General features: G+C 47.2%; 1 protein-coding gene across 3 annotated transcripts in view; it reads left to right on the top strand.

The window, feature by feature from the left end:
• The window catches only part of LOC105475807 (nucleotide binding oligomerization domain containing 1), a 49,495-nt gene that overhangs the window by 4,450 nt on the left and 20,627 nt on the right, over positions 1–24,418 (top strand). The window contains exons 2-7 of one of the 3 annotated variants that reach the window (XM_011731325.3): positions 14,559–14,706; positions 14,790–14,983; positions 15,356–15,444; positions 17,565–17,886; positions 19,282–19,456; positions 21,565–23,389. In XM_011731325.3, coding sequence (XP_011729627.2) covers positions 17,686–17,886; positions 19,282–19,456; positions 21,565–23,389 — 2,201 coding nt within the window. In that variant the 5' untranslated portion in view covers positions 14,559–14,706; positions 14,790–14,983; positions 15,356–15,444; positions 17,565–17,685. Of the gene's footprint in view, positions 1–578; positions 736–14,558; positions 14,707–14,789; positions 14,984–15,355; positions 15,445–17,564; positions 17,887–19,281; positions 19,457–21,564; positions 23,390–24,418 lie in introns of those variants that run through there. The other 2 variants (XM_071094993.1, XM_011731323.3) reach the window with 2 other exon arrangements.

The raw sequence follows: 24,418 nt of genomic DNA, 5'->3' as shown, positions 1-24,418 counted from the left end.
GATGATCTGAGGTGGAACAGTTTCATCCTGAAACCATCTCCTGCATACCCCCACTCGCCCACCATCTGTGGAAAAATTGTCTTCCACAAAACCAGTTCCTCGTGCCAAAAAGGTTGGAGATCGCTGCCTTAACTAACTGTGTGACCTTCGCCAACGTACTTAACCACTCCAGCTCTGTGTCCTCTTTTGTAAAATAGTTACAATAATGCCTTTCTTGTTAGGTAGTTTTCAGTATTTGATGAGCTAATCTATGTAAAGTGCTTAGCACATCACTCACCTTCTAGTAAGTCATGATTATGATGATAAAGAGTATGATGATTACTTTGGTTCCAGGGCTGGTCTTTCCTTCTCCTAGCTGTGTGACTTCAGATAAGGTTTTTAATCCTCTTGAGCCTTGGCTTTTGAATCTGTACAATGGGCTAACTCTACCTATCTGGAAAGATTGCTTTGAGGCTTGGTTTGATTACATGAAATGATGACAGGCCTGATCTGGTAGACCCTAAATAAGAATAGCATTTACATAGACTTCCTGTGTCCCACACTGGTCTAATTTAGGGTTTTTGTTGTTTGTTTTTTAGCGTATTTTATCTTCCCAGTGACCCTGTGCAGTGGTTATCATTTGCCCTGTTTTATAGAGGAGACAACTGAGGCTCAACAAGATTAAATAACTAGCCCAAAGTCTCTCCCAGGACTTGAAGCAGAGTCCCTGTTCTTAACCACTGTCCCAGCTGCTCAGTAAGTACCCCAGCCCCTGCTTATTCTACCTACCTCCTGAAGCCCACCACCTGCCATTAATAGTCAGATGTGCTTATGCTCTGTGCAGGGCCGTATTTCTGGAAAACAGAGCCCCTACTTCCAAAGAGCAGCTTACTTAGGAAGTGAAAGTAGAGGCTCACTCCTCCTGTCACCTCCTCCCACTTCCAGATAACCTTAAACCTCATCCATTGCTTAGGCTGGTTAATCTAATATCAACTGAAAAAAAAAATCTGACACTGGTATTGACTAACATTATTAGAGTGGGTTACAATGTTAGTTTTGAGATAAATGTCATCTTGATGCACTGAGATTGTTAGTCTTTGTGTCATAAAACATGCCTTCACCCAGACAGATGTGGGGGGTATATGGAAGACAGAAACCAGGCCTAGGAGATCCCAGGTTGAGACTCAGGTGGACAACAACAGTATTGAAAACAATATTACATCGAAGGTACAGTGGTCTGTTCTAAGTACCCCACCTTTTTTGACATTCCTTACTCATCCTCCCTCTCCTTTACCCCAGTGGCTTTGGCCTCTTCTTGAGTTCTGGCAATCTTCCCTGAGGTCTGGGTAATTGTAATTTGGGGGCCCAGAAAGGCAAATTCTCTGTTGAGTGAGGTGTGGCTGCTTTAGCATTCCTGATAATGAGGTAGTAATTGTTTTTCTGACTTTCTGTGGTTGTGAAGTGCTCTGCTGGCCCCCCACCCTGGTATGGAAGGCTGTTAGAAAGCTATTTGTAGCTCTTGGTTCCTCCTGGCATTTTGGGGCTTCAATTCTGCAACATGTTAATTCAACAACTATTATCAGAAAATCTTGCTGGTGCCAGGAGTCTACTAAGTACTTGGATTACAGCAATGAATGAAACAGACCCAGCCTCTGACCATATGGAATTTGTAGGCTGGGGGGTGGAGAGGATGTCCTAGTCAGCTTGGGTTGCTAAAACTATCAGAGACTGGAGGGCTTAAGCAACAAACATTTATCTCTCACACTTCTGCAGGCTGGAAGTGTGAGACCTGGTTGCCAGCATGGGAGTTTGGTGAGGACCCTCTTCCTGGTTTGTGAAAGAGTTCTCTCATGTCTCTTGCTATAAGGGCACTAATCCCATCCACCTCCCTGACCTCATTTAAACCTATTCACCTCCCATCTGTAAACACCATCAAACTGGGGGTCCTCCCTCACCATGTGAACTTTGGAGGGACATAAACAACAGTCCATAAGTGGGAGGTTAGGGCAGTAAGCACACAAGTAAATACATAATTAGAACTTGTGGAAAGTGCTTTAAGTGAAAACAATAGCATGTCATGAGACAGGAGATCAGAGCGGAATTAGAATTAGGAGAGTCTGGGGATACCTCTCAAGGAATGAGCCTTTTCAATTAGGACTTGGGATGGAAAAAAGAGTGAAATCATGCTGGATGCAGGGAACAGCGGGTTCAAAGACCCAGAGGTGGGTGTATTGAGTGGCTGGTGTGGTAAGGCCCAAGCCCAGGAGGGTACAGAGCTAAATAATGAGACATACTCAGGCCAAGCAGGGCCTCCTGGGCTGGGTAAGGATTTGGGGTTTTATTCTAAAGTGCAGAGGGAAACTTTGGAGGAATTTTCCCTCCTGACTTTTCCCTGTCATTCATAATATACAAGAAAAAGATCATTAACCACCTCTGTTTATTCAGATAATGAACAATCTCTACTTCTTAAGCTATATAAACCTTGTCTTAGTGTGTAAAACAATTCTGGAGAGTATGATTTTCAATCTCCAGATGAGGGAACTGAGGCTCAAAACAAAGTGAAAAAGACAGAAGCAGGATTTGGAGCCAGGTCTGCCCAGCCCACAACACCTGTTCCGTAGTTTTCTGGGACAGATGAGTGTAAATGGGTGTGGGCCTCCTAGGCACTCAGCGTCCTTCATCCGGAACTTCAGTGGATGGACTAGGGTGGAGTCCATTCCTTCCTGGCTCTTTGGAAACAGGAACAAAAGACCCCGCAGAGTGGAGGGAGGTTGGGCATGTGTGGGTCAGGGGTTCAGAATCTGCAGGCACCAAATGTCAGGGCCCCCTGACTATGGGAAGGGCTGTCAGTTTTTCACGCTAGTCTGTTCTGCTCCTCCTAGCTATTGCCCAGAAGTCCCAAAGCGAGTGCCTTCCCGGCTCTGTTCACCTTTGAAAATCTGAATTCATCATTTGCGTGCACTTGGGAGGCCCAGGGTTTGGAAAAAAGAAATTCTTTATTGGGAGCTTTCAGGTCACAGGAAAAGCCTCTACTGTGTGGGGCCCACATCCTTAGCACCGCATGCTGGCTGCTTCCAGGCATCTGCACTGACCCTGTTTCTCCTTCCTTGCTGTGAAGCGGTCGTGAGGTTGCAGAGCCAGATGTGTTGCAGGCCAGGTGTATCTTGGCTGGTGGGGCGGGCCTTCTGCTTAACATGGGACCTCACTTAGTGAGGGAAGAGAGCAGTCCTGGCCCAGGGGGTGCCGTGTCTGGGGCAGATACTTTAGGGGTTATGGCTCTGTCATCTTCTCAGCCTCTTAATGCCACTCAGGGTCACCACACATAAATCCCTGGGTACTCTCCCACTTAGCTCTGTGACAGGTTTGTGTCCTAGATGCTTGCTGACTGTGTATACATGTTCAGTGGGGTGAATAAAAGTCTTCGACTAAGCATTTTGGCCAGTGATCAGCAGAGTGTTTATTTGCTGCAGGCCCAGTTTCAACTCCCACTTCGGTGGTGACTAATATATTTTGTTCTTGTGGAGTGCTTTTCATCTGATGAGCCCCAGACACTTTCTGTGTCAGTCCTAAATGCCATATCCAAATGTCCTCCAGCTTCCAGATCGGCCACTTCGGTGGCACTTTCCTCTGCATGAACACTTCAGCCCTCTCACAGAGTGGAGTTCCAGGAAACCGGTTTCCACTTCAAGGCTCCGTTGTTTTCTGTTGGCTTTCTTCGTTAAGATATTTTTACTCACTGGACCCTCAGAGATGAATACAAGTGCAATGTTTTTGAACTTTGTTTTTCACAGCCTGCATAAAACCAAGAAAGTGTCAAGCAGTAGGTGATTAAGTACCAAGTTGCACAGGCAATGCTTTTGAGATTGACAGCTGGGCTCTGGTTAACCTTTTAAAGACAGCAGCGAAGGGAAATGCCTTAGAGCAATAGAAAATATTGGTGATGGAAAATTGAATTTATTCACCAATAAACTTGGTAAGTGGCATTCCCTAAGTGAGCCTGTGAATTATGAAAATCCACATATCAGTGGACATGATGAAGCACCTGCTATTCTCAGTGTACCGGGCCGGATTCATTCATTCGACGGTTCCTATCTAGCACCCTCTATGTGCTGGAGATATGGTGACTCACCAGATGGACACTCTCCCTTGTCATCAGTGCTGGCCTTGAAGATGACAGATGGAAATGCTGGCCTAGGCTGCCCTCTTGTAGGTCACAGCCAGTGCTTACTATGTGACCAGTGTGGTTCTAAATACCGTACATATGTGTATTAACTCATTGCATGCTCACAGAGATCCCTACATGGGGTAGGTGCAGTTATTATCTGTACTTACAGAGAAGAAAACAGAAGCACAGAAGAGAGCATTATTTGTCCAAGTCACATAGCTGGTGATTGGAACCAGATAGCCTGGCTTTACAGTCTGTGCCCTTCACTGCCACTACCAAGCAATGTGAAAGGGAAATAATCAACTTAGGACACAAGGTTTCACGCCCTCTGAAGCAGGTGGGGATAGAATACCATGGACCCTCCCAGCAGGGAGAGATGGGCTTAGGGGAGAAACAGAGTAAGGTGGGAACCCTACGCTTTTCCCAATCTGACAGGTGACATCCCCGCTTGGGGGGATGGAGGAAATGTTTGGCTACTGAGGGGGCTACTCTGGCCAGAAGTAAACAAAAGAAGCAACTGTCTCGGGGCCAGGAGACTTGGATGCTAGTTTTGATTGATCCAGACAAGTTCAGGGCCCTGCCCAGGGCCTCCGTTTTCTCATCTCTAAAATAGGTGGCTTGGACAACATTCTGTTTGACCTCAGGAGCCCAGGATTTTAGCAGAGAGGGGAGGAGCTGGCTCTCTGTGCACTCTGAACAGAGTTTCCTGACCAGAAGAAGATGTTTGGCTCTGAGAGATGTGGGGGCAGGCACTGCACTTCCCAGAAGGCCCTGGCAGCTGTGAAAGGACGTATGCATTCCACTGTGGTCCCACCCCAAATGCTGACGTTGGCTGTGTCTGCATTCCTTTCTTTGTAGGCAGGGTGGCAGTGTCTGTGTGTCTGGAGCTCACACTATAAGGCACTTTGTATGAGAGACAGAGGGAGCTAGAGGGAGGGAAGAGGGAGTAGGGAGAGGAAGGAAGCCGGGAGGGAGAAAGGAGATACCGAGAGGGACTGACTTCCATCTGCTTTCAAATTCTGAGGGATTAAGTGCTTTCAGATACTTAAAGTCAATGAGTGTTAATGGAGTTAAAAAGCTTCCAATAATAATTGTAGCTTCATCCATCTGCTAAATTTTCTCCAGAGTCGGCTGTCTATAGTATTCTGGTATGGCAGAGGCACACATGACCAGGCTTGTTTTCCAGGTTAAGTTCCTTAAGAAATTGTAAACCAAACAAGAAAAACAAACAGACAACAACAAAACACAGATTGTTGTGGATTGTGCAGCAGGAAAAGTAGGACCCTGTTTGAGCTGACCAAGCATGTGTGTTCTCCATGCAGCTCTGTCGAAGCTGTGTAAAATGTGTTTGGTGCTGGCTCCTGCCAGATGCTATTGACATGGCTTCATCTGCCCAGCTGGCTGTTGGGTACCTTGCAGAATGATGAAGCCTGTTGTTCACGTCATCACCACAACCCTGAACATCCAAGCAGTGCATGTCAACAAGTAGAGTATAATTATCTTCTTTACTTGTAAAACTGTGGAGCCTGTGGATTAAGTTCACCAAAATGAATCATATTCAAGAGAAGTCATTTCCCAAAGGAGAATTCAGATGTGGTCCCCACATTCATGGATATATGTGCTCTCCACATTCATGGATATATATGTGCAAGTTATGCTTGGGGTTGGTGGAGCCCACTCTAATTGACATTTACAATCTGGGTTATATCACCTCTGAGGTAGGCAGGCACCTACGTGAGGAATGATGGCTTTAACTTAGTTCATTCATTAAATGAATATCAGTTATCTATTCCTAATGTCCGGGATGGTGGTGGGCAGAATGTCTTAGAAGCCCATATTGTGTATAGCAGGTTGTGACTTCACCAGAGATGGCATTTGCTGGTTAAACTTTAGTGATAGGATGTGTTTTTAACAGAAAGGGAAACAGAATCCGAGCCAGTTTTCTTGGTAATAATAACCATTTGGGTTGGGGAGCTGATACTGGGTGGGAAAATGTGAGGCCCCTTGGACGTCATCCATTTGCTGCTGAGAAATCAAAATTAAAACATCACTTGGTGTCAGAATGTTCCAGAAGGCAGTTGAGCTGCTAATGTGTTAAAGTGTTCAGAGGTATGTGTTATATGAAAAAAAAAGAGGAAATACAAGACAAAGGAAATGAAACGTTTGGCAATCATTGAGTATTTCTTCAATATGGTATTTCTTGTGGCTCTGGGATTTTAAAAATCCACTGGAAAGCCAGTATTGTTGACTTTTGCTCTGTACTATTTTTGTGGGGACTGATTATTTTTTACTTTATATTCCTTATTTCTGACTAGGCTTAATGGTAACATCCTAAGTTGATGGCCTTCTACTAAATTTAAAACAAAATACAGGCCGGGAGTGATGGCTCACTCCTGTAATCCCAGCAATTTGGGAGGTCGAGGTGGGTGGATCACCTGAGGTCAGGAGTTCAAGACCAGCCTGGCCAACGTGGTGAAACCCCGTCTCTACTAAAAATACAAAAATTAGCCGGGTGTGGTGGCAGGTGCCTGTAATCCCAGCTACTTAGGAGGCTGAGGCAGAAGAGTCACTTGAACCCATGAGGCGGAGGTTGCAGTGAGCCGAGATCGCGCCATTGCACTCCAGCCTGGGTGATAAGAGTGAAACTCCATCTCAAAACAAACAAACAAAAATAACAACAACAACAAAAAACTGTTCCTACCCACAATCCCATCAGATTTACTGTGATATTTTGCCAACAGGAAGAGCTTTTTATTTATGTACAGGTGCACAGAAAGTCTTAACATCTCATCTGAGTTTGTTTGGTCTTAATGAACCATCGTTTAGTTTAATGAGACCGAGCATTTTTTTCTCTAGGGCAGATGGGCCCTTTGGGTTGAAAGTCACAGTTCCTCAAAAGAAGGCAGTCGCTGAGAATGTTGTGCTGGCCTGCCTCGAGATGTCCTGAGATGCCCTCATGAGGAAAAGGCTCTAAAATATTTTAATCATGCAAGTGTATAGCCTTCTTATAAAACATTATGAATAAAAGTACTACCCTACTCCTGGTGTCCTCTACCTTTCCAGAAGTAATTTTTATTCTCACACCGTGTGTCTTCTCACAGGTAGTTTTCTTGGCGTTTACATTCACGGACGTATGCCTATGGAAAATGTGGAGTGCTTTGTGTATTTGGAGGGCAGGGGATGTGGGCAAGCCATATAAATGTTATTATACTTTATATTTCTTTCTGCAACTTGCATTTTTCAATTGACAGGATGTCTTGTGGATCTTTCTATGCCAGTACATACAGCTCCACCATGTTCTTTTTCATCACTGGTCTGCTTGGCTTTTATGGGTACCCACCCAATAATTCTAACAGAGATGATGGCTGTGGTTCTGTGGGGCCAAGTGAGGGGTGGAGTGAGGTGTCAGGACCAGGGACCCAACACGAGTTGGGAGAAGGTGAATGATGTAACCTCAGGACAAACAAAGAGGGTGCATGTTCTGCCTATTTTTCTTCCTAGTGAAGTAGTATCTCCCTATGTAGATGATTGCTAAGTCTGAGGTAGACAGGGAATGGTGTTATATTTTATCTTAAATTTTAATTCCATAAATATTTATAGTATCTGAAAAAAGGTTGTAGTGACTTTTCTGTACTAAGAGGGGTCCTTTACTGTAGTGGGCTCAAACAACCAAGGTTTTTTGTTTTGTTTGTTTTTTAAGAAACAGAGGTCTCACTTGTCACCCAGGCTGGAGTACAGTGGTGTGATCACAGCTCACTGTAGCCTTGAACTCTGAACTTTTGGGCTCAAGTGATCCTCCTGCCTCGGCCTCCTGAGTCGTTAGGGCCATAGGCATGTACCACCATGCCTGGCTATCAAACAATCAAGGTTGATTTCTTCCTCATATCTTATGTCCATTGCGAGTTGGCAAGAGCTACTCATTGTGGTTATTTGTGGGCCTGAGCTGATGGAGCTGCCCCCGTCTTGTGCTAATCATAGTGCCAGAAGCAAAAAAAAAAAAAAAAAAAAATTGCACATTGATAAATTATGCAGTGATGCCTAAAAGCCTCCTACCCAAAGCAACGCGTTCCACTTCTGCTCATGATTCGTGAGTTAAAGCCTGTAACTTCAAGGGGGTAGGGAAGTGTAATCTTACCAGGTGTCTAGGAGAAGAACCTGAACTGTTTGATGAGCAGAATACTTCTACCACTGTGCTGGTTTTCAAGGAAGGGGTGGGAAAGTCTTTGAAAACTCTCCTATGACCCATAAAGTTATATCCTAGAAGCCAGTCCTTTCTGTGTACATAAAATCACTGGCCTTTACCTGTGGCCGCCAAGGTGGCAGAGAGCAGAGCTGTTTGGGAACTCACTTCAAGAAGTGGTCAGAGCTTGAGGAGGGAGGGTCAGGACAGGAGCAGAGGAGGATGGCATGGCACTGGGCCAGGTTCCATATGACCTGGATGCCAGCAAAGCTGGCCTTGGTTTTGCTTATGCTTGTATTTGTTTCCAACCTCTATAGAAAGTATCACAGTAGAAAAACTTACAGAATGGCCTGACTACACAGAGCTCACTGGTGAAGAACACTGGGTTGTAACTCTTAAGATAGCATCTGCTACATTGCTAAAGAATGTTTTACAACAGAGCTTAGATCTGTTAGGAATCTTAGCTGCTACTGTTGCAACACCAGTTTGTGGAAAGCTGTGTTATTTATTTTGAAATATAAACATTAAACAAAAGAGCAAATAATGATTCCCAACGATTGGGTGCCTAAAAAAAGAGTGAAATCACGAGGCCAGTGTGGATGATGGGAAATGACTTTCTTGAGGTTTCTGTTCTCGATCTGGCCCCATCAGTTGGGATGGAGTCCAGTCTTGTCTGCTTATCCTGGAAGGAAGGCACTCATAGTCACACTGGAGCAGGGAAACCTCTGCTGGGTGATTCTGCACAGCATGAAGTTCCTGCTAAATGGATCAGGTTTGCTAGCGTTTTTTAGGCTGCAGAGAACAGGGGCGCACTAGGCTCTCTATGTTCATGGGGGTTTATTATAAAGATACACAAAATAAAGGAAGCTGTGGCTGGTGGCCTCAGCTGTGGGCAGTCAAACCCACACGTACTGTGGGTTTTTGGGACTCAGCATCTCTCTAAATGGCTCTAATTTAAACTCCCTGAGAGAGGAGCTCTAACCGGGTCTCCCTGTCACCTACCATTACAGAGGGCTGCAGTGGAGCAGACACCTCTGTGATCGTGCTGGCTGGAGCCCAAGGAAGCTCTTGAGAGCCACAGCACCCCCCTGTCTCTCTCTGCTCATTTCTTCTTCCACACGTTCACCATACTTGTGATTCCTTGTTCTGTGTCTGTCGGTCCTGCCCGGTTATAAACTCTGTGAGGGCAGGGAGCTACTTGACCTCTGTGTGCCTCGGTTTCCTCATGTGTAAATTGGTGGTAACAATGACCCCTGCCATCTAGGGTTGTTGCAAGGATTGAGACAATAGAAATTAGTAAATGATTCGCTCATTACTGAGTGCCAGCCCTGGCCTAGGCATTTTGTGCATATTAACTCACTTAATCCTTACAGCAACATTTTGAGGTAGGAGCTCTTACCTTGAGGCAATCACGGCACAGAAAGGATGGCTAACGTGCTAACAAGTGATGATCCTTATAATGAGTGATCTTATAATAAAGTCCCATGAACAGACATAACCTGAGAGTGCCCCTGTTCCCCACAGCCTAAAATCACCAACAAACGTGGTCCATTTAATGGGAACTTCCTTCTAATTTGTTCATGAGTCAGAATTTGAACACTGCTGTCTCTAGAGATCCCAGACACCACGGATGTAACCCCTATGTTGTCCTGCCTCTCACCATGTGTATAAAGCCTTAACATCCATGCTGACGCCCTAGTAAAACACTTGGTGTTAGCAATTATCAGACTAGGCCCTGCTGGAGCCCTTGCACAGCGCAGGGCCAGACATGAGGAAGTGCTCAGTGGATCTCTGTAGAAGGAATGAACAAGGCTGCAACCTCATGGAGTTGTCCCACCACTCTCTGCCCCTGCCCACCCCGTCGCAGCTATCCTGTGGGTCACGCTAATGGGAGAGCACTGTCATGTGACTCGCAGCTGGCAGAGGCTGCTGGGCAAGGTGTCCAGGTTTGCTGTAGCAGTTCAGGCAGGCAGGGCCGGGCCGAGGAAAGGGAGACTGTTTGCCATTATCTTTGAGCCTCTCTTTGGCACGTGGAATTTCTCAGATGCAGAGCTTTAAAGCAGCAGAGTGGCAGGTGAGTTCTTACCCTTCTTTATGAAAGAAAAACCAGGGAAAGCAAAGCATTCTGCTTTCTAGAAGCCAGGTCATCTGGAAGCCAGCTTCTGCAGCTCAAAAGAGGGCCTTAGCAGTTACAAAGAAACACAAGATCATGGTAAGAGTACAACAAAAACATGGTGTGAAGCCAAACATGCAAAAAGTCAGTGTAGGCGCAAATGCATGCAGAGAAAAGCTGAGAGGAAGTGCTCCAAAATGAGAATAGTGGTTACTGCATGTGAGTAATAGGGAACTTAATTTATTCCTCTAAAAATTTTTTTTTTTTTTGCATTTCCCAAGTTTTCTACAGTGAGCAGGTATTGTTTTATACTTACAGAAAAAGTTATTAAAACATAGAAAGGTACATGTAGAGAACATCTTTATAATGTTTTTTTTTAAATCTTAGTATCTCAGTTATAAGAAATGCACATCTCCTCTCAGAGTCCCCTGGGACAGGGCAAGGAAAGAAAGAAGCCTGGGGTGAAAGTGACACTGAGCCTGGGGTGAAAGTGACACTGAGTGTGTGTGTATCTGTGGTTTCTCTGGGGCCACCCGATGATTCAGGGACAGAGTCCTGGCTGCTCTCCAGGAGGTGAGACTCCTTTCGAGGTCAATCATTTCCTGATGGGTCCTGGTGGCCTCACGAGATATTAATATAGTATAGTTTGGTCAGTACCCATTTCTGTTTCCCAGCTTATTAACACTTCCTATTGCTCATCACTTTTGTTTTTGTCTTGGGATCATCTTTCTTCTACCTGAAAAACTCTATTTAGTATTTATTTTAGTGCAGATACAGTAGCAACAAAGTCTCAGTTTTTACCTGGAAAAACTTTATTTTGCCTTTGCTTAAAAGAAAATCAATTTCATGGAAGTGTAATTTCATACAATAACATTCACAGATTTCAAGCATATGGGTTGCTGACTTTTGACAAGTTGTATGTATCTATATGTATATTCATACATACAGACACACATATGTGACTGTATAAAAGGGAGAGAGCAAGCACTGCAATCAAGACACAAAACATTTCTATCTCCCCAGAAATGACCCTTATTCCTCTTTGCAGTCAATTTCTCCCCCACTCCCATCTGCCCCCTGCCTCAGGAAACCATTGATCTGATTTCTAGATCAGATTTTCAGAATCACATGCATGAAATCTTTTTTTCTGAGATAGAGTCTCACTCTGTCACCCAGGCTGGAGTGCAATGGCACAATCTTGGCTCACCGCAGCCTCCACCTCCTGGATTCAACCAGTTCTCCTGCCTCAGCCTCCCTGGTAGCTGGGATTACAGGTGTGCGCCACCATGCCCTGCTAATTTTTGTATTTTCGAGGAGACAGGGTTTCACAATGTTGGCCAGGCTGGTCTCGAACTCCTGGTCCCAAGTGATCCACCTGCCTTGGCCTCCCAAAGTGCTGGGATTACAAGTGTGAGTCACTGCACCCAGCCCTATGTACTCTATTGAGCCTGGCTTCTCTTACTCAGTGTAGTATCTGTGACCCTCATTCATGATGTATTCTTGTTTCATTGGCATTTATTGTTGAATTGTGTTCTACTGTATGGATATGCTATACTTTGTCAATCCATTCACCGGCAGTTGTCCTCTGTGTGAGCCACAAGTTATTCTATTATAACCAGGACTGGAAGTCCCTTGTTTTTTTAAAAAAAAAAAACAGCAAAAACAAAAAACAACAAAAAACCCATCAGAACCCCTGATTCTTTTCAAAAGGCAGGTTTCTAGAAGGGGAAGTTACTAAATAGAAAGTTTTCAGAGTCTGTTGACACATACTATGTCAAAGGACTTTCCAGAGACTTCCACAGATTTACATTTCCACCAGTGGTATAGGAGAGTCCTGACTCACCAAACATCAACAGCATTTTTGTATCTTACTCTCTGATCTTTGCAAGAATGCAAAGCTGCCAAATTGTATGCAGCAGTGAAGGGAATTTTACATTGAGTATAAACCAGTAGGTCCAGTATGTATTTTCTTCCTGAGTTTGCAGAATTTTCAGTGACCTCATGTCTTTAACCTCTGTTTCACTGAGTTGCCGATGAAACTGATCTGAAAAGCCAATTAAGATCATTCCTGGCCGGGCGCGGTGGCTCACGCCTGTAATCCCAGCACTTTGGGAGGCCGAGGTGGGTAGATCATGAGGTCAGATCAAGACCATCCTGGCTAACACGGTGAAACCCCGTCTCTACTAAAAATACAAAAAATTAGCAAAAAAATAATGGCGGGCACCTGTAGTCCCAGTTACTGGGGAGGCTGAGGCAGGAGAATGGCGTGAACCCGGGAGGCGGAGCTTGCAGTGGGCCGAGATCGTGCCACTGCACCCCAGCCTGGGCGACAGAGCGAGACTCCATCTCAACAACAGCAACAACAACAACAACAACAACAACAAAGGTCATTCCTGGCATCAGTATTTTAAATGGAAGGACAGCAGGCAGGAACTCTGACGTCTCACCACCCTAGCTTTTAGTGATTGCCCTGGAGTGGCGCTGTCCACTTAAGTAGCCCCTGGCTGCATGTGGCTCTTGAGCACTGGAAATGTGGTTGATCCAAATTGAGATGTGAGGTTAAAACACATGCCAGGTTTCCAAGCCTTAGTATGAAGAAAAAGAATGTAAACTATCTCATTAATAAATTTTGTGTTGATGGGCTGGGTGCAGTGGCTCTCACCTGTAATCCCAGCACTCTGGGAGGCCGAGGTGGGAGGATCACTTGAGGCCAGGAGTTCAAGACCAGCCTGGGCAATATGATGAAACCCTGTCTCTACTAAAAATACAAAAATTAGCCAGGTGTGGGGGTGTGCACCTGTAATCCCAGCTACTTGGGAGGCTGAGGCAGGAGAATTGCTTGAACCTGGGAGGTGGAGGTTGCAGTGAGCCGAGATCACACCACTGCACTCCAGCCTGGGCAACAGAGTGAGTGAGACTTCATGTCAAAATAATAATAATAATCAATACAAAAATTTTGTATGGATGACATAAATTTTGTATGGATGACATAAATTTTGTATGGATGATATACTGAAATATTTTGAGTGTATTAGAATTAAAATATATCATTGAAATTGATATATCACCTGTCTATTTTTACTTTTATTAATGTGGCTACTAAAAAGTTTTAAATTACTGGGAAGCTGTGTCATATTTCAATTCATCAGAACTGCTCTGTGGTCTTCTTTTTCCCTTTGAAGATCCTCCATCCTGCAATCCCTGCTTGCTTTTCACCAGAGCAGCTTCCCTGAATCTTCTCCTGGAGGCTCTGCAGACCTTTTATTTAGTTTGGAAGATCACATTGCAGGATGGGACTTGGGCACTGGTTTCTGTGAGGAGCCTGGAGTGGTGAATTGCCCCTGGGATTCCCTTACCCTGGGAACTAACCCTCTCTGAGGGCAGAAAGCTAGAAAGAAGAGGACTTGGGAGGAGATGCCTGTGCAAGCCCCAGCTCCCTTCAGGGCTCCCTCATCGCCCACAGGCTCTACCCCCACCTGCCTTTGCCTCAGGAGATGGCTTTTGGTGGTGGACTCACCCTCCTCTGATCTCTGTTTCATTTTTCCAATTGGTGATCCATCTTTTGTTCTGCGGTGCGTCCTTTTTTTCTGGCTGCCTCCATTAGCTTGGTTTTTTTCTTTGTGTATTCCCTGGAGCTGCCTTACCAGGATCTCCAACTTCAGTCCCCATTGGTCTGCACCACTGGCCTGGGAAAGCCCCACTGAGGAGAGCAGACCCAGCTCCCAGATACCTGGTCCTGGTCCAACCTTGGTCTTTTTGCCTGGAAGAGAGAACCAGACCCTCTTCATCAACAGGACCCCCCCTTTACCAAGTAAAGAAAGGAAAGGATTGCCTGCCAGGGCCAGCAGATCTCTGGCTCTTTGGTGTTTCTGGTAATAAGTGCCCATGAACTTTAAATTGATCTCCAGTCTCCCATGGTATGGTTTTGGTCTACCCTTAGATTCTGTTTACCAGGTCTGAGTTCAGTTTCTCTGCTTTCCTTTCCAACATCCATACCTTGTTAAGTTCTTGCTGAATTGAGCTAACTCTGCACACTTGATTAAATCTTAAGCCAGGGCTCTAGAAATTATAAAGCAGCCTCCTTGCCAGATGGCTGTCATATAATATATTGCTTTGTTTAGGTGATTGTAAGTCAGGAGACTTTCCTTCAGTTTCTGCCTTTGATGGCAAGAGGTGGAGATACCTGTCTATGGCGGCGATTACAGAAAACATCTGGGAAGACAAGTCACTGTTTTTATGGGAATCGCAGGCTTGGAAGAGACAGAAGCAGTGAGTAAAATGGGCCCCTCGTGGGAGGCGGGCAAAGGTCGGGAAAGGAGGTATGAAGGAAGTTGTGCAATACCCCTTCCCAGCTTTCTAAAGAATGGAGCATGACGTTGAAAAACGCTAAATCATGAAGTGAGAAGCGACTTCTTTCCAGTTTTCTCTCAGCCTTGTGATGATCTTAAAGAGAAAGTCTCAATTCTGTGCTACTGTGTCTTTAACATCTCTCAGATGCTTGCGAGAGAAAACAGGCCCCAACCGCAGCAGGCCTAGCTGGAATACGGTAATATTGTTGTATTTCTGGTGAATTAATTTTTGTGTTACTTTCTATGCATTGCAAAGGATTTTTTTTTTTTTTTCTGTTTCTAATGGTGACATAACATTCCTTTAAAATTATTAGCATTTTCAAAACTCAACTGAAAACAAAAAGTTAAGCAAATAAAGTACGGGTGTGTCTCAATTATGGCAAGAACAACCAAAAAGTGACTGTGGTGGGGATGTTGAACGTTTGAAAACACTGTCCTAAAAGAAGAAGGTACAGAGAGTAGTCTGATATCTGGGAATACTAGATTTTAAAATTATTCTCTTGCCAGTTTTATTCATTCATTCACCATGTGCCACAATGATTTTTTTAAGTCTTTGTTCGATTTTGCAGATTCCAGAAAGAACTTGGAAATTGAAGATTTAAAGAATGTTGTTTTAAAATATTCTAACTTCAAAGAATGACGCCAGGAACTTAAAAAGGTATTATTAACTGCTAATTTAAATTTAATATTGTCAACTGATATGCTTTAAATGAGCCGATTTTTTAAAGCTAAGGATCCTAAAGGGGGTCATAGAATTGACCACCATGGAAAATAGCCGGGCGTGGTGGCTCACGCCTGTAATCCAAACAATTTGGGTGGCCGAGGCAGGCAGATCACTTGAGGTCAGGAGTTCAAGACCAGCTTGGCCAACATGGTGAAACCCTGTCTCTATTAAAAATACAAAAATTAGCTGGGTGTGGTGACACACGCCTGTAGTTCTAGCTACTCAGGTGGCTGATGCAGGGTAATTGCTTGAGCTCGGGAGGCAGATGTTGCTGTGAGCCAAGATTGTGCCACTGCACTCCAGCCTGGGCCACACAGTGGGACTCTGACAAAAAAAAAAAAAAAAAGAAAAAGGAGAAAAGGCTGGATTAGCATTTAATAACTTTTATTGGAACAATAACCAATATTTTCATCCCTTTAAATTTTTTTGGTGGGGATCTCTTGCCCTTCTGTTGCTGATAATTTTAAATTGTACTCTTTCTTGCGCTATCATTTGGGTTCTAAAAAGAAAGCTATTGTGTGGGATCTGGCATTTGATAGGTTAAAAAAAGAAAACATGGAAGCGTGTCAAAGAGCAGGAGACTCATGTGCCCTTGGTGGAAAAAAAATTGAGAACCACTAGACCTGAATGTTAACAGATGTGGCTTGTGAAACATATTAATGATGTTGATAGTGTTAAAAGATCTATGAACTTTTTTTTGAACTATAAAAAAACTTTTTTTTAAACTCTCTCTGTGAAATGCATGGGTTTTCCTGCCTAGACAAACGACAAAGTGGCCAATTCCAGGCCTTTCCGCTTCCAAGATCATTTTGCACATGCAAGTATGCCTGGACAAGAAGAGGCTGAAGGGCCTTCTGTGGGATTTAAAAAAAAAATTATTATTATTATTTGCTGTTACTGTTATAAGGAAGGTAGTGAGTTCAATTTTGGGATAACTCAGATAAACCCAAGTGTTTTTTAATGCCCAAATAAAATAGCCTGGGTCCCTGTTCCTACCCAGACAAGAAACTCAGCACTTGTTTTCAAGGGTTTCCAGAGAGATGCCTCTCTTGGGAATCTAATCCCGGGAACTCCGTGCCGACTCTCCCTCTTCCTCCTGCACCTCTGTCCTCCCTCTGTCCCGCTTCATGCCACATGGGGCCATTGCTTCTCCCTCCTTCCCCAGGGTGCTTGTGTATAACAGACTTTGCTGAAGGTCAAGGACACAGGGGAAGAGGTTATAGCACAAACCAAAACGGGCAACAGTGACTGAGACATCACTGTCCCCAAGTTCCTTGGCTCTGGCTACCACAGGAGACTTCATGCAGTTGTCTCTCTCCTTAGGCTATTTTGTGCTGAGACCCTGTCTCCCACCAAACCTCACAGGTCCTTCTTTCTCAGTTCTGGGCCTGTTCCCTGCTTGGGGAATGCAGAAACCTCCAAGCCCTGTTAACCTTATTATGTAAAATAATACACCTTTCCATCTCTATCTCAGTCTACGATCGAAGCACACTTTTGCTTTATAGTAATAATGAAGAAGTTTTGATTTAAAAATAAAAAAGGGTTGGCTATCTCTGGTCACCTACTCTAGTGATGTAACCCTCAAGCACAAACAATTAAATTATGATTTTTTTTTCTTTAATGTGTCTAAGATAAAAGTTTTGTTGCAGACAGGACCTTGCTCTGTAACCCAGGCTGGAGTGCAGTGCTGTGAAAATAGCTCACTGCAGCCTTGAACTCCTGTGCTCATGCGATCCCCCTGCCTTAGCCTCCCCAATAGCTAGGACTACAGGTGTGCGCCACTATGCCTGGCTAATTGTTTTATTTTTTGAGAGATGGGGGTCTCACTATGTTGCACAGGCTGGTCTCAAACTACTGGCCTTACTTCAAGCTATCTGCCCATCTCAGCCTCCCAAAGCACTGGGATTACAGTCATGAGCCAACTTGCCTGGCCAGATAAAGATCTTAAGCACGGCTCCTTCCTGCTCTAGGTAGAGAAACCCAGGACCAGTGGGAGGTGGGGTGGGCTCTTTCTTTAGCTTTTGCTTTGCTGATGATATCATTGGTCTCTTCAGGGGATGCACAGAGTAGCAGGGGCCCTGGAGGGCAGGGCCTGAATCCTGATTGCCCTACTGCTGGGAGGACACACGCAGCCGAAGATGAATTTGGGAAAAGTAGCCACTTGCTACTTTAACTATGGAAGAGCAGGGCCACAGTGAGATGGAAATAATCCCATCAGAGTCTCATCCCCACATTCAATTACTGAAAAGCAACCGGGAACTTCTGGTCACTTGCATCCGCAACACTCAGTGTCTGGTGGACAACTTACTGAAGAATGACTACTTCTCCACCGAAGACGCTGAGATTGTGTGTGCCTGCCCCACCCAGCCCGACAAGGTGCCCCGGGGACAGGGATGGGCATGGGCATTGTGTGGACCCGGGGAGCTGGAAGAGGCCTCTCCCTGCTGATCTGAATGAAGAGCGTGGGAGTTTAGTCCAGGGGGCAGGGCTGCACTTTGGGGTACTAATAGCACACAAATGCCTGGGTTAGCAGGTTGCACAATCAGGTCTTTCATTCCTGTGTTTGTGTCTGGAGCAAACCCTGACATCTCAGTTCTCATTGCTGTGTGTATTGGTTCTCAGACACTTCATTTTTGGATCCTCTTTAAATTAGGAGGGAAAAAGAACATAAGCATAAAAGCATCCCAGCAGCGATGTTCGTTCAGTGCCTCTGAAGACCGGAGGGTGCTCGCTGCTGGGTGAGACTCGGAGGGGAACCGCCTTAGGTTCAGGAATGATGACATCCCACGGTGGGTCCACATTGAAGGATCTTCCCCACTCCACTGTGGGGCGCCTTAACAGCCCTTACTTTCACTGAAGTTTTGCATTATCTCCTGAAAAATAAAATGGAGACCACAAATTCCTTCTTGGTTAGAGGAATGACACAACCCGTTTATGACATGACCCCGCTGGGATTCAGAAGAGACCAGGACTGTTTCTGGGGGAAGCAGTAGCACACTCGTGTGCTTTGTTCTCTTCTCTTGGTTCGTTTTCCTACATTTTTAACAAGAAAAAAAGCCGTTTTTAACGTATGGCCTGTCACCCTCCTGCTGTGTGGCCCAGGTGCCCACCTCATTATGCCCAAGGGGTAGCTCTCCCCTCTCCACTCTCATTCCTGCACGCCAGTTGTGTCAGGTTAAGAGGGACAAGGAGAAGGCTGGGCACCATGGCTCATGCCTGTAATCCCAGCACTTTGGGAGGCCGAGGCAGATGGATCACCTGAGGTCGGGAGTTTGAGACCAGCCTGGCCAACATGGTGAAACCCCGTCTCTAATAAAAATACAAAAATTAGCCGGGTGTGGTGGTGGGCGCCTTTAATCCCAGCCACTTGGGAGGCTGAGGCAGGAGAATCCCCTGAACCTGGGAGGTGGAGGTTGCAGTGAACCAAGATTGTGCCATTGCACTCCAGCCTGGGTGACAGAGTGAGACTCTGTCTAAAAAAAAAGGGAAAAGGAGGGAGAGAATTCCATAGCTACTTGTCTGTCCTTTTTATTTTTCGGCTCATGGAAGCCTCCTGGTTCCTTAGAGCTGGGTGGTTTTATTTCTTGCTCAGGAGGTCATTTTTCAGATTTTAGGGCTCCAACATGTTGACTGTCACAGCAGCTGGGGGGATGGCATAGCTACCGGCTGTAGTAAGAACTCAGAGCCCTGCCCTGAGCCTGCCTGAGGGTCCTTACGGTAGGAGGATGCCTCTCATGCCAGCCCGGGCCCTCATGCTTGTGTCGCCTCCAGGTCCGCAAAATTCTGGACCTGGTACAGAGCAAGGGTGAAGAGGTATCCGAGTTCTTCCTCTACTTGCTCCAGCAACTCGCAGATGCTTACGTGGACCTCAGGCCTTGGCTGCTGGAGATCGGCTTCTCCCCTTCCCTGCTCATTCAGAGCAAAGTCGTGGTCAACACTGACCCAGGTAGGAGTCAGCCCCAGCGAGACTGCAGGCACCAGTGCAAGCAGGGCCCTGGGGTTTGGTAATGGCTGGGCCAGCCCTGAGTGCCACCTCAGGAAGCAGGCCCAGGTGCTACTTTGAGTTTAGAAAGGAACAGCGGAACCCTGTCACCCAAGTGCAGCCCAGGTGGCTGCTGTTGAACTGCCCACACCTTGATGGTCTGGTTTATAGAAGGGCCTGTGGAAGTGTGAGAATGGCCTCTGTTCTAACCGCTTGCTTTCTTCCTATTCTGACATATGTAGACATTTTAATGGTTGCACAAATTCAAGGTTGTATTTTTTTTTCTTTAAAAAAAGTCTTTAGCTGGACATGGTAGCACACACCTGTAGTTCCAGCTACTCGGGAGGCTGAGGCAAGAGGACTGCTTGAGCCCAGGAGTCTGAGGCTGCAGCGAGCTGTGATTGTGCCCCTACACTTCAGCCTGGGTGACAGAGTGAGACCCTGTCTCTGAAAAAGGAAAGAAAAAAATTAAAAAGCCTTGCCGGTTTTGATTCTAAGCAAGGTATTCTGTCACCCTTGGGTGCCAGTCCTTATTTCCAAAGAACCATGGGAGACCCCATTAGTTAACTGATTCGTTCAATAAGTATTTTTTGCTGTACCCACCACATGCCAAGACCCTACCCTGTGCTGAATGTCAGGGAGACAGTGGTGAGCAAACACAGATAGGGTTCCTGCCCTCAGGGAGCTTCAAGTCTGCTGGAAGAGACCACCAGTCAGCAGTCTCACAAATGTGCCCTTGCAAATGGCAGTCAGCACAGTGGCAGTCCAAGGCACATGAGAACATATCATTGGGGCCAGGATCTGCTCGGTGGCAGGAGTCTTCTTTCTCTGCTTTTGAACTCTCCACTTTGAGACAGCAGTTGGTAACATACCAGCACCAAGGTCCCAAATCCTGCCTTTTAAAGAATCCAATATGTCATTGGAAACAGAAGCACAAGACAGGTGTGTGCTTAGGGGAAACAAGGCCAGCCGGCAGAGTGTCAGGGCTAGGCTCCGGCTTCCACGGCCCCTGCAGGTGCCTGCCAGCCACTGCCAGCTTCTGACTCTGTCTGCTCCTTCCTGCCTCCCCTTATGTCCTTCCCGCATGAAAAAAAAAAAAGGAAAATATTCCCATGAGGAATCATTCTTTTGAAAGACTTCTCTGTTGGTTCCATTAGCCAGCTACTTTATTAGCTTTTAAAGCGTAATTCACTCTACAAGCAGCCTCACACAAAAGACTACATATTGTATGATTCTGTTTATATGAAAGGTCCAGAAAAGGTAAATCTATAGACAAAGCATATCAGTAGATGCCTATGGCCCAGGGATTGGCTGCAAATAGGCTCCAGAAAACTGGGAAAATGGTGATGTTCTAGAACTGGACTGTGGTGAGGTTTGCACAACTTTGTAAACTTACTAAAAATTATTGATGAATATATAACACTCCCTAACACTTTGGGAGGCTGAGGCGGGCGGATTGCTTGAGCCCAGGAGTTTGTGACCAGGCTGGGCAACATGGCGAGACCCCATCTCTACAAAAAACACAAAAATTAGTTGGGCGTGGTGGCATATGCCTGTGGTCCCGGCTACTTGGGAGGCTGAGGTGGGAGGATTGCTTGAGCCTGGGAGTTTGAGACTGCAGTAAGCTATGATTGGGCCACTGCACCCTAGCCTGAGTGACAGAGCAGGACCCTATCTCTAACAACAAAAAAGCGGTGTTGGTGGAGGAGGGCCAGCATGGCCATCTGACCTGGCCCTCAAGTGTGAGGGGCTTCAGCGTTTAACTGCAGTTCGATGATGACACCATGCGGAGGAATAAGGGTGGCCTGTCTCAGACACTGATCCCAGTCGAAGTCTGTCACCTCCTCTCTGGCTAAATCTGAGGTCAAGCAGAGGGATGGAAGCCCAGGACCCTCAGGGTCAGGAATGCTGGCTCTGTGATGCTCCCCAGGTCTGCATCTGAGGAGTGGCTGCACTGGCCTCAGGGTCCAGGTTGTGAATTTTGTTTATGCACTCGCCTCTCCTCTTTGAGACCTCCCTGTTTGATGCTGTTTCTACCTCTCTCCTTCTCACTCTGCTGCCGTGCCCTCCAGTGAGCAGGTACACTCAGCAGCTGCAACACCACCTGGGCCGTGACTCCAAGTTCATGCTGTGCTATGCCCAAAAGGAGGAGCTGCTGCTGGAGGAGATCTACATGGACACCATCATGGAGCTGGTCGGCTTCAGCAATGAGAGCCTGGGCAGCCTGGACAGCCTGGCCTGCCTCCTGGACCACACCACCGGCATCCTCAATGAGCAGGGCGAGACCATCTTCGTCTTGGGCGATGCTGGGGTGGGCAAGTCCATGCTGCTACAGCGGCTGCAGAGCCTCTGGGCCACGGGCCGGCTAGACGCAGGGGTCAAATTCTTCTTTCACTTTCGCTGCCGCATGTTCAGCTGCTTCAGGGAAAGTGACAGGCTGTGTCTGCAGGACTTGCTCTTCAAGCACTACTGCTACCCGGAGCAGGACCCCGAGGAGGTGTTCGCCTTTCTGCTGCGCTTCCCCCATGTGGCCCTCTTCACCTTTGACGGCCTGGACGAGCTGCACTCGGACTTGGACCTGAGCCGCGTGCCTGACAGCTCCTGCCCCTGGGAGCCTGCCCACCCCCTGGTCCTGCTGGCCAACCTGCTCAGCGGGAAGCTGCTCAAGGGGGCCAGCAAGCTGCTCACGGCCCGCACAGGCATCGAGGTCCCGCGCCAGTTCCTGCGGAAGAAGGTGCTTCTCCGGGGCTTCTCCCCCAGCCACCTGCGCGCCTATGCCAGGAAGATGTTCGCCGAGCGGGCTCTGCAGGACCACCTGCTGAGCCAGCTGGAGGCCAACCCCAACCTCTGCAGCCTGTGCTCTGTGCCCCTCTTCTGCTGGATCATCTTCCGGTGCTTCCAGCACTTCCGTGCCGCCTTCGAAGGCTCACCACAGCTGCCCAACTGCATGATGACACTGACGGACGTCTTCCTGCTGGTCACTGAGGTCCACCTGAACAGGATGCAGCCCAGCAGCCTGGTGCAGCGGAACACACGCAGCCCGGTGGAGACCCTCCGCGCCGGCCGGGACACTCTGTGCTCGCTGGGGCAGCTGGCCCACCGGGGCATGGAGAGGAGCCTCTTTGTCTTCACCCAGGAGGAAGTGGAGGCCTCCGGGCTGCAGGAGGGAGACATGCAGCTGGGCTTCCTGCGGGCTTTGCCGGAGCTGGGCCCCGGGCGCGACCAGCAGTCCTATGAGTTTTTCCATCTCACCCTCCAGGCCTTCTTTACAGCCTTTTTCCTTGTGCTGGACGACAGGGTGGGCACTCGGGAGCTGCTCAGGTTCTTCCAGGAGTGGATGCCCCCTGGGGGGGCAGCGGCCGTGTCCTGCTATCCTCCCTTCCTCCCGTTCCAGTGCCTGCGGGGCAGCAGTCCATCACGGGAAGACCTCTTCAAGAACAAGGACCACTTCCAGTTCACCAACCTCTTCCTGTGCGGGCTGTTGTCCAAAGCCAAACAGAAGCTCTTGCGGCACCTGGTGCCCGCGGCGGCCCTGAGGAGGAAGCGCAAGGCCCTGTGGGCACACCTGTTTTCCAGCCTGAGGGGCTATCTGAAGAGCCTGCCCCGAGTTCAGGTCGAAAGCTTCAACCAGGTGCAGGCCATGCCCACGTTCATCTGGATGCTGCGCTGCATCTATGAGACGCAGAGCCAGAAGGTGGGGCAGCTGGCGGCCAGGGGCATCTGCGCCAACTACCTCAAGCTGACCTACTGCAATGCTTGCTCGGCCGACTGCAGCGCCCTGTCCTTCGTCCTGCATCACTTCCCCAAGCGGCTGGCCCTAGACCTGGACAACAACAATCTCAACGACTACGGCGTGCGGGAGCTGCGGCCCTGCTTCAGCCGCCTCACCGTTATCAGGTGAGGCCGCCAGGCAAGGGGAGCAGCAGGTGGGCCGGGCGGGCCAGGCTCAGGGGGCACCAGGATCCTGTAGGACTCATGACCAGGGGCCTTGGAATGTCCAGACCTTTTCTGTCTCAGCGGGGCGGAGGGCAAGGTGCAAAGCTTCGGGGCAGGTGGACCTGGGTCAGCCACAGCTGGGTGCCCTTGAAGAAAGTGCTTAACTCTCAGAGCCTTCGTGCCCTCATCTGGAAAAAGAAAATGTTCATAATCCTGTCAATTATGGCCACAAGAACCAATGTTAATTGAGAATGGGTGAAGTGCATTACAAATATCACCAATGGGGTGCTCTTTATAACCCTGTAACTTAGGTACTGTTATTGTCTCTATTTTGGCAGATGAGGAAGTGGAGGCACAGAGAAGTTAATAGCTTGCTTTAGGTCACACAGCTCAGACATGGTAGTGCCAGAATGCATAAAGAACCTTCCTTTTAAGATTAATGTAAGGCTCCGAGATAGCCCTCAAAAAGTTTCTGGAATATGGGAGCTTTTATTACTGCAGAGAAAGCAGACCTTGTGCCAGTTGGCATTGGTGACTTTCTGTGATCAATGCCAGCAGCCCTTCACACTGCTAGAGATCTCAGCTAAAATGCTAACTCGTAGTTGTTTTCCTGTTCCATAGTTTAGGGGAAACAGAGGCCAGTCTGTTTTCTTCTATTAGCATTTCCTGTGTAAAATAAACCTTGTAAATTTCTACAGGGGGTTAAATTCACCATTACTTGACTCATGCATTTCTGAAGAGCAGTAGGGGTTTAGAACTGACTCCCAGTGCCTGTCACACCAATGTCAGAGTGTAAATTGCATGGGGACATGGGGTGCAGGGGGCCGAAGGCTGCCCTAGCCTGGGAATTAGAAAACCTGCAGTCTGTCCTCTGTACTCTCAGCCAGTGACTCTCCCTCTGTAGCCCTAGGCAGTCTCACACTCAGTGCTACGCTCTGTCCATCTTGTTTTTTGCCCCCGCCCCAGATGGAGTCCTGCTCTGTTGCCCAG

The sequence above is a fragment of the Macaca nemestrina genome, chromosome 4, assembly GCF_043159975.1.
Source record: "Macaca nemestrina isolate mMacNem1 chromosome 4, mMacNem.hap1, whole genome shotgun sequence".
Taxonomy (NCBI): Eukaryota; Metazoa; Chordata; class Mammalia; order Primates; family Cercopithecidae; genus Macaca; species Macaca nemestrina.
This window is presented reverse-complemented; position numbering and strand designations above follow the sequence as displayed.